Source organism: Halyomorpha halys, unplaced genomic scaffold (assembly GCF_000696795.3).
Source record: "Halyomorpha halys isolate HHAL.00 unplaced genomic scaffold, Hhal_1.1 Scaffold207.1, whole genome shotgun sequence".
Taxonomy (NCBI): domain Eukaryota; kingdom Metazoa; phylum Arthropoda; class Insecta; order Hemiptera; family Pentatomidae; genus Halyomorpha; species Halyomorpha halys.
In genome coordinates, this window is record NW_027104696.1 from 1,212,857 (window position 1) to 1,223,166 (window position 10,310).

At 28.2% G+C, this 10,310-nt stretch overlaps 1 protein-coding gene across 5 annotated transcripts in view; it reads left to right on the forward strand.

Annotated features, from left to right (window-relative positions):
- Positions 1–10,304, forward strand: part of C3G (C3G guanyl-nucleotide exchange factor) — a 151,045-nt gene extending 140,741 nt beyond the window's left edge. For all 5 annotated transcript variants that reach the window (XM_067051076.1, XM_067051122.1, XM_067051101.1 and 2 more), the window contains 6 exons: positions 136–310; positions 1,168–1,347; positions 2,647–2,826; positions 4,886–5,164; positions 8,470–8,601; positions 8,758–10,304. In XM_067051076.1, the coding sequence (XP_066907177.1) occupies positions 136–310; positions 1,168–1,347; positions 2,647–2,826; positions 4,886–5,164; positions 8,470–8,601; positions 8,758–8,890 (1,079 nt within the window). In that variant the 3' untranslated portion in view covers positions 8,891–10,304. The remainder of the gene's footprint in view (positions 1–135; positions 311–1,167; positions 1,348–2,646; positions 2,827–4,885; positions 5,165–8,469; positions 8,602–8,757) is intronic.
- Positions 10,305–10,310: the final 6 nt, after the last annotated feature.

Sequence of the window (10,310 nt, forward strand, 5' to 3'; positions counted from 1 at the left end):
TTAAATTATAAAATTCTTTGTTTCCTTCTTTCAATGGGACAGAAGAGAAAGAAACAGGTACATATGAAAGTTATAGCAACAAATAATTTATTTCTGTAGCAAACTTTATTTACTCACCATCCTCCTGTCTAATAGATTTCCTCTACCAAGAAGCTTTCCTGACCACCTACAGAACATTCCTATCGCCGCAAGACCTAATAGAAAAATTGTGTGCCAGGCATCAGAGGTTTAGTGGCAATATAGATCCTGCAAAACAGAGAGCAGCGAGAGAATCATTTTCACTTCTTGTTAGGGTTGTTTCTGATCTCACGTGAGTTATCTATTAATATTTTGATGTCTATTAGTATTAGTTTTAATTTTAAAATTATATTTATTACAGTATAATCCTTTTTAAATTATAATTTCAAGTTGTTGATACATAATGAAACTGATTTCTTTCAATTTAATAGTGTTAAGAAAGATTTTTTTAATATCTTATCTTGTCAATTTGGTAGGGTTCATATACAGATAGCCCCCACTTTATGTCGCACTGTTTTACTTCAAAGCAAATTCATAGTTATGTTGCTGAAAAAAAAAAAAGTTTTTTTTATTGAACATAGCTGATAAAAAATTAATTAAAAAAAATCAATCAATAAAGTTATCAATCATAAAATAAAGACCTTAAACAACAACAAACAATAAAATAAATATCAATAAAGTTATTAAATCAATTAAATAGGATATAAGTGGAAAAGAGATGTGTTCGATAGTCTGAAACAGACATGAATTCAATAAGTGTGTTATTAACAATCCACACATTTTTTCATGTTCTTCTGCATGTTTTGGATATATGAAAGATGAAACATTAGAACCATTTAATCAATTCGAAATTTCTATTTTCAAAAGTTCTTCAGACCAGGATATGTACATATATCTTTTATTTGAACATCAAATCAAGTTTAAAAATACAATTTTTTTTTTTATTGTTCCCTTGTTATAGCGCTTTTTTTTTTAAGTGGGCATCATGAGAACATTCTATGTTCACATTAAAGAATTGTTTGTTAACATAGTTTTACTGTTCTTTAAAAAATATTTTTGTTTATATTCCAAATACCAGAAATAAGCTGAAAGGAGGGAAAAAAGTTATTTATTTTTTAACGATATCTTTAATATAGCTGATGTCCATAGGGTTTCTGACTTAGAAGATACTTTGTTGAAAACTTTAATGGATTTTGTTTACCACCTCCTCGAAAGTGGAGACCTAACGATGGCTAAAGTGCTCAGGCTCATCATCCTCGACAAGTACAACAACAAGCAGTTGTACTATTCGATGAACACCCTCCTCTCGTCGCAGAACATCTATACCAGGTATGAACACAATTCGTTTAAATGTTTTTCCCATTTTCCTTAATTTAGTTTAATGGAAATTGTTTGGATGCTAGTCAAAAAGGTACACAAAAAAAAAAATTAATTAGACACCTATGGTTCATGTCACATTGCGACGAGAATTAAACTAGATACTAAATATTGGAAGTTAAGGTATGACTCTAGGATTACATATAGAAAATTAAATAAAAATTAAGACAGTAAATTAAAATAATATTGAAGTTGCAATATAATGAATAAATATTATTTACAAATTAAGTAATGAATAATAGATATGAAAATCAGCACAAAACTTTCACTTGAGATGAAATTAATCTTAGTACATTTCTTTATTATTTAGGATGAAAATACATCTCATTATTACATATTTCATATGTAGGTAAGTGAAAGTAAAATCTGACGATTGTCATAACAATAATGGAAAAACATTAATTATCAAATCTTTCATAGTTTATATTCATCCATTTTTTATTACTATTAACAACACGGCATTGTTAATTTTTTCAAATAATCAAAGTTAAAGGTACGTAAAAATCTATTATTTTTCTGTTTTTATGAAAACTCTTGTTCAAGAGTTTCTCATGATGTAAAAATTAATTATAATTTTTTTTTCTTGCATTGAATGCAACAGTTTAACAAAAAATAACTTAAGATTTGTACTATGGAATGGGATCAGAAAAGATTGGACAATTATTGATTATTTAATTTTATATGATTGTTTTAATCTCTTTTTATTATTGTTAATAAATTTACATTACTTAATCCTTTTTCCCATTGTTTAAATTCCTTGCAAATATATTTAATTATTATATTATATTATTTATTTAAATATTTTCCTACATTCATCTACCTCCTCGATTCATTTGTTATTTTACCATACTTATGTTTCTTTACTAAATCTTCTTCCTTTTTTTAGTTTTACTACATTTGTTGTTACTTTTGTTAATTATTTTTCTCTTATTATAATTCAATTGGTACATTTTCATTTCTATTGATTGCTATATTTTTTATTTATATTTATTCTATTCATTTCAACTTCAATACTATTTTAATATACTCCATTCATTATTACATGATTTTCTTAATCTTAAAAGTCCTTCCATTGTTGAAAAGAATTTTGTTCAATACCTTTTTTATTCATCCCTGATGAAGACCTGCAATGTGAGTCAAAATGCAAGTATCTGATGGTTTTTTTTCTCTAATTTTGAGTACCTTTTTGATAATCACCTAAAATACCTTGTCCTTTAATTTATACCATAAATTTTGAATCATTTGTTCCAGGCAATCATGCCTTATTGATTTCAAATCAGACCACGTCGCCGAGCAGATGACCCTCCTAGATTCCGAGCTATTCATGAAGATCGAAATCCCTGAAGTTCTTATCTGGGCACAGGAGCAGAATGAGGAAAGGAGTCCCAACCTCACCCGCTTTACTGAGCATTTTAACAAAATGTCGTATTGGTTAGTGAATTTATCTTTTATTGTTATTTTCTCTTATTAATTTAAAAACTACTCATCAAATTGGTTAGTAAACTTTATACTATTAAAGTTTTTATAAATAAAGATTTAAATCATTAATAAGTATTTGTGATTTTTGTATTACAAGTTTATACATAAAATTAATATTATTTTGCAAAACCATTATTAAATCTGAGTTAAATAATTGTTGAATCCATAAAAATGAATTATAAGAAAACTTATGGTTTAAGGTAGAAAATGTGAAATCCACAGTTATAATAATAACAGTAATGCCCTTATTAGTTCAACATCTCACTTGATTTGGTTTAAGTTTTAGCTGTTTTGTACTAGCTGCTGTTTAGACCAGAGTTGTATAAGATCGAATGAATTCTTTATTTCTTGACAAAATTAAATAAGAATGTTTGAGCTGAACAGTGTGAGCAATTTTATTCCTTTTTTTTTTCATATGACCTATGTTTTTAAATATAAAATATATAGATGTAATAAAAAAATATATTGGAGGAAGATATGATAGTCCAGTTGGCGGTCAATAAAGGTTTCAAAATAGTAAAAGAAAACTACTTATTGTTAACCAACGTTTCACCCCACTTTGCAGAGCTGTTTGATTGTAATACAAAGGACAACTTCAGTTGTCCATTGGTCTAGAAACTGAATTTTCATGCAATTGCAAATTTTGTTCCATGGCTCTGAGTTCCACCAAACCTCGACAGAAATTTGAATCATGAAAAAGGCATTCAAACAACGCTAATTTTTATGTTGGACAAAATTAAACTTTTCAAGGTTTCTTCACAGAATTGCTCGTTTTGAGGTTTTTCCTGGACAAAATGCATTTTTTACTTATTTTGGGTAAAATTCCATGATTTAATCGTGTTACTGAATTTCATTTAATGATTGTACTAAATTTTTCATGTTAAACATCCTAATATATATTTATTTCAACTTCATTTTATTATTTTTAAATTACTTATTATGAAAATTTCAAACTAATAAAAAAGAACAAGTAAATACAAGTTAAGTATGTTTTTGGAATAGTATTAACCATTGGCTTCGAGTAATTATGAAAAAGTCTTTCAACAATAAGCTTGTTATTGTTTTAACTTAGATTCCTTTTCCGCCTTTAATCCTGCATTCTTCCATCTGACTTTTTTAATTTTAAACTTGAACAAATATACTGATCCATTTTTAACCAAACTTTTTTAAGTGTCTCTACATTAATTTATTACTTGCTAAGTTTTTGGTTAATGCTATATTATATATTATAGTATGTAATTATAGAATTCAAAAACTAAGTGGAAGAACATGCTATGAGAAATATTGGGGGAAATAAAAAAGGGAACTTTGCTTGAATGAATATTTTGAAATTCTCCTTTCTACACAGCGCCTTGCATATTTTTCTAAAACTTAAAATTGAGGTAGTTTTAAGAAGTTGAAATTTTAATTCCAGACTTCATCATAGGAAGATAAAATCATTTAAAAAATTGTTTTCCTCATAGCTCTTCAATTATGGATCAGATTTAAAGATTATAATCATATTAGTTTATTTTTTATGTATGTTTGCATAAATGTAGAGAATATTTAGCGAGTTTAATCCAGGTTATCATAATATTTAATATTCTATCCAGGTTAGGTAAGCTTTTCATGTATTAAGATTATAAAATGAACTATAAATTTGATTATTGCAGGATTGGGGTGTTTAATACACATTTGGGTTTGTTTTTTTACTGCATGTTTTTCATTTTTTTATATTGCATAAATAAAAAAAAAAATGAAACTGTTCTCTAATCATACATGTTTACTAATAAAATGTACACATTTTCTTTTATCATCAAAATAATAACATTTTTTCTATATTATTGATAATAATTAGCTTTTTCATATTTTTTAACACTATTCATATTTTATTTATTATCCAATTTCCAATGTCTTTGTTCTGTCCATGGCAACAGTTAACATTTTTTAATTTTATTTTACTATAGGCATAAAATATTACTATAATAACTACTTTTTTTAGATGATGAAGAAATATTTTGTGCAATTTCAGGGCCAGATCAAGAATATTGGAGCAGAATGATGCCAAAGACAGAGAGCGGTACGTGGTGAAGTTCATCAAAATCATGAAGCACCTGAGGAAGATCAACAACTTCAATTCGTATCTTGCCCTCCTTTCGGCGTTGGACTCTGCTCCCATCAGGCGACTTGAATGGCAGAAACACATCACAGAGGGCCTTAAAGAATATTGCGCCCTCATAGACAGCTCCTCCAGCTTCCGTGCTTACCGCCAGGCCCTAGCCGAGACACAGCCTCCCTGCATACCGTACATGTAAGTATCGTTTTATCGCTTACAAAACAAAATGAGGTAAAATTATTACTGCAGAGACAAATCATATTCAATATAGAAAGACTAATTAAATAACTATTTACTGCTATTGGAAAGACACAGGGCTACTTTCTACTTTCCCTTTAGCCCCTAGAAAAGGAAAGTATTTTAATCAGGTTAAATTTTTTATTTGCTCTTTTCAATAGATTTATGGATTTCAGAGCCTACTAAGTCCCAAAAACTTATTTTTGGTCTGTTCTTAATTATAGTTTGAACAGTTGGATCAATTTTGTGATACAAGATGAAACAGTAGTGGTGGGGAGGTACTATTCTATAGGTATTCTAACCAGAAACTTTTTATATTGTAATAGGAGAGTAAGAGCATAGAGGAACTTTTAACATCCCAGCAATACTGGCCTGATTGAGTGAGCTCCTGCTCATATCTTATGCTATCCTATTACAATATTACAAAAATTCCTGCTAAATTTGAATGGCTGTTCATTCTATTATAATTATTATTATTGTTCTGAAACCAATAGTTCCTACCTTAAACTCCTAAAAGGAACGAGTGATCGTTATTAACAAAATTTAATACATATGAGGAGAAGATGGTAGGGGGTGTGGCCAGTAAATAACACAAATAAGCCAAGAGAACTCATTTAATAGTGCCAATTTTTCAGCCAGAGTTTCTAGCCTGCATCAGGGCTACTAGTAGAAGATTGGAAATCAAAGTGAGATCAGTGGAGCATGCGGTAAGACTCTCTTGATAGTCTTAACCATGCCATTATTGTGTATTTGTATATAAAGTGGGTTATGTATATAAAGACTTATAAAAGTTTAAATCCTACAAACAACAATTATTTAAAATAATGAAGAAGATGGTCAGGGGTGCGGTCAAAAGAAAACAAAAATTTTATTCAAATACATAAATATATAAAATTCAAAAGTCTCTAAAGCTATCAATTTGAATGGCCCTGATAAAGCTCTACAAAGTGGGGCAAAACGTCGAGAAATAAATAATTGCCAACTATTTTGGTTATTTTTTGACCACAAACCTTCTTCTTTATTTGAAATTATATGGTCAATTATTTATTTATTTATATATATAATCAAAAAAGAACAAACATAGTTAGAAACTATTTATTTCCCGACGTTTTGCCCCACTTTGTAGAGCTTTATCAGGGCCATTCAAGTTAATAGCTTTAGAGATTTTTGAATTTTATATATTTGAATAAAATTTTTGTTTTGTATATATACATATATAAAATTAGAACAAAAACTAGTTAACAACTATATATAGAACTTCATCAGGGCTAAAAGGTTACAAAAAGGTAAATTAAGGTAGAATTAAAATTATGTAAATATAATTAAAAAGAAAATAATATACAAATGAACAAAAAGAAGAAATAAAAATAGTTAAAATATAAAATTAACAATGATAAGAATATAAAAAAAAAAAAAATTACGCAAACTATTAGGTTGAGAATAAACAAAGACATAATAACACTTAAAAATAGAAAAGCAAATATGAAAAAAACAAAATTTAACAAATGAAAATAAAGAAGTGATGTGATATTAAATAAAGGTCAATAAAGAACAAATAAAAAATAGTAATAAATAAGTGAAGAACAAATCAGGACCATCCATCTGTTCCAGTTGAGAGATTTCGAAACAGCGACAAAAAATAAGAAGTATACAGAGTGGAGGGGAGGGAACCCATTTAAATAAAAACGGTTTTATTTCAAATACACGAAATAAAAAAAGAGATATAAAATATGATAATAATAATAACTATATGAATTATCTAATTTAGGAAAACTGAATATAAATTAAATGACAGAATATGTAACTAATAATATATATCAATAGAAAATATAGTTAGGATAATACAATGAATACAATATAGGTATAATACAATAAATGTAAAAGAAGTAAAGAATATTAAATAAAGTGGTGTAAACCTAAAAACATTCAGAATAATTAGATAATGATAAAAACCGATATGGTAACAAACATGTGAAAAACAAAAGAAAAAACAAAATAATAGAAATATTTGGTGATGATAATAAGATGAGTATAAAATTATTGAGTCTTAATTAAGTGTCTTTAATAAGTGGCTGCAAGTATGTGAGATACAGTTTTTATCAATTTTTTGGTTAACAGGAAGGGGTTATAGGTGTATGTAAGCCTCTTTTCGTAGTTAGGAACAGTGGCTAAAGTAGTGGTATGGTCAAAATCAAAAGAGTGATTAAGGATAGGGCCTTGTTCTGAAAGTTTGGAAGCGGCTGGGTTCTGGGAAGTTATGAATAATTTGTGTTGAGAAATACGAGATCTAAGGTGGTTCTTGGTTTCATCTATGTATGAAGAATTATAGTTGAGGGAGGAACAAGGAATACGGTAGACAACGTTAGAGTGGTATTGGAGAGGAATAGGGTCTTTAGTTGTATAAAACTAAGATAGTTTATTTTGAGACTTGTGTCCAAGGTGTAGTGAAGGAATGGTTGATTGTAAGAATTCCTGTATGTTGTCAGTGAGAAAGGATATATGGAAGGGATCTATAAAGTAAGGGAATGGGGGTGGTGGATTTTGAGAGTTTGGAGTAAACATAAAATGGTTGATGGAAGAGTTTGTGTATGATGAAAGGTGGAAAGTTCTTTGAAAGTAAGATAGTAAATAAGGAAAGGCATCAGTGTATAATATTTTTGGTAATATTGATTTTTTGATGGTGAGTGTGCTGGGAAAAGTAATTTAGTAGTTTGCCAGAGTAAGGTGGTTTGTTGTACCAGTTGATGGACAAGGAGCCTTCATTATTCTTTGTGATTAGGAGGTTGAGAAAGGGGAGGAAAGAGTTGAAAAAAGAAAGGATATGAGTGATTTTTTCATGTTTAAGAATAAGAAAAATGTCATGTCATCTACATATTTCTTGATAAATAAAATGTTGTTAGGGGGTAAAGGAATGATGGAATCTAGAAGGTTATTGAGTACTTTATTGGGGAGATTGGGGGTGAGTGAGTTTACCATGGTGAGATGTTTTTGTATCTTTTTACTTCTGATAAAGCTCTAACAAGTGGGACAAAATGTCGGCAAATAAATAGTTGTTAACTATTTTTTTGTTTTCTTTTGACCACACCTTCGACCATCTTTATAATTTGAAATAATACGGTCAATCATTTATATATATAAAACAGTTATTTAAACATTTTTTTATACTATTGATTTGACTATTTTGATTTCAACCTATATTATTTCCCATTAGTTGATTCAAATGATTTGGATATAAGTTTCAATTGTATTTATCATGTTTTCAGAGGGCTTGTCCTTCAGGACCTCACCTTTGTCCACATCGGGAACAGCGACTACCTGTCAGAAAATGTCATTAATTTTTCTAAGAGGTGGCAGCAGTTCAATATTGTTGAAAATATGAAGAGGTTTAAGAAAGGGTACGTTTTCTCTTCATTTTATTTGTTGTATAAACAGGCGGTAATCGTAAGTTATTCCTTGGGTTTTAGAAGCTCCTAATTTACATTAAGCTTGACTCTATTATAGCAATTATTTGAGTCTATTTAATACAAAATTTAATATTAATTATATTTCAGGACGTACAACTTCAAGAAGAATGAAAGAATTATCGCTTTCTTCAACAACTTTGACGATTGCCTTTGCGAAGAAGCAATGTGGCAGATATCGGAGAGTATCAAACCGAGAGGCTCAAAGAAGGTCAACCAATAAGGGATAGCGACCTTCTGTTTTGATAGTGAAGCATAACCACATAAGCAATATTTTTCAGACTAGTTACTATTTCTGCCTATCTATATTATTATTTATAATTTAATTTGTAAAAAAAAAATAACAAATTAATATAATAAGAAAGAAAATTAAAAAAAAAAAAAAAAAATGTTGCCTAAGCTTTAAACGAAAGCATTTAATTTTTCAACACATTCAGACAGTAGAAATTTGCGATATTGTTCAAATAATCATCATTGTAAGACTTAATGAAAAAAAAAAGAAATTTAAAAACAAATATTAAATATATACATTTATAGATATGTACTTGTATATTAATATCATCTGTTTATTAAATTTTAAAATTATAATTTTTCGAATAAATAGAAAATAAATAGCATATATATAAATATATCAGAATGTCAGCAATCTATTATATTAATGCCTTAAAGTAGCAATTATGTAGAGTGTTTGAAACACTGTCGCAACCTACAGGACCAAAATTCAAAGAAATTGAACAAAAAAAAGTATATATGTGGGGAAAAAAAATTAGTGGTCATTTTTAAAAATGTAATGATACTTGAATTAAATTAACAAAAGTGAGGACATAAAAGTTTTAATGTATAAAAAAAAATTGTACATAAATGTGAGTATCATTAATATTAATACGGGTTTGAAAGTGTTATGGGATGGTTCTAACGAATACAGGGGTTCGGTTAGGAACACATTTCAGTTCCTAAAGTCTGTCAGGTTCAATTCATTCATAACGAAAAAATAATTTTTCTGAACGAAAGTATATTGGAATACATAAGCTACCTAAGTAATCGTTATAGAGCCTAGAGTAGTTTACTAGTTGTCACCTATTCTCCCCGGTATCCCCCAGCTGTCCGCCGTTCACTAACATTAATGTTCAGTTCCAAGATGAGACGGGTCAAATCTTATTTGAATCTCGAATCCAATAAGTTTCCAGCAATAAATAAGTGTCTAGAATTCGTCTAGTTACGTTTTCAAATTGTTAAGACAATCTATTAAATAAATTCAAGGCTGTCTGTTGAATAAATGTAACTGCTTATAAAAAGTTGTTTGATCTTTAATTTTATTTTTTTTAAAAAGTTATATAATGGTATTTTATCAAGTCTTAAAATACTCTTTATTTATTTATTTATTTATAGAATGAGACATGAATATCTCAATAAAAATTTATTTTCTAAGCTTAAAAAATAATATAACAGCCTAAAAAAAAAAAGCTAAGCTAAAAAGTTGTTATGTATATGTTTCTAAAAATGTCTGTGTGGTTAATAATTTGTAAGTTGAATCTCTTAATCATTATAACAAGTGAGTCTTTTGTATTTATTTATTATAAATGGGTACAACTATATATTTGTGTACATATGTGTGTGTGTGTGTGTGTATATATATATATATA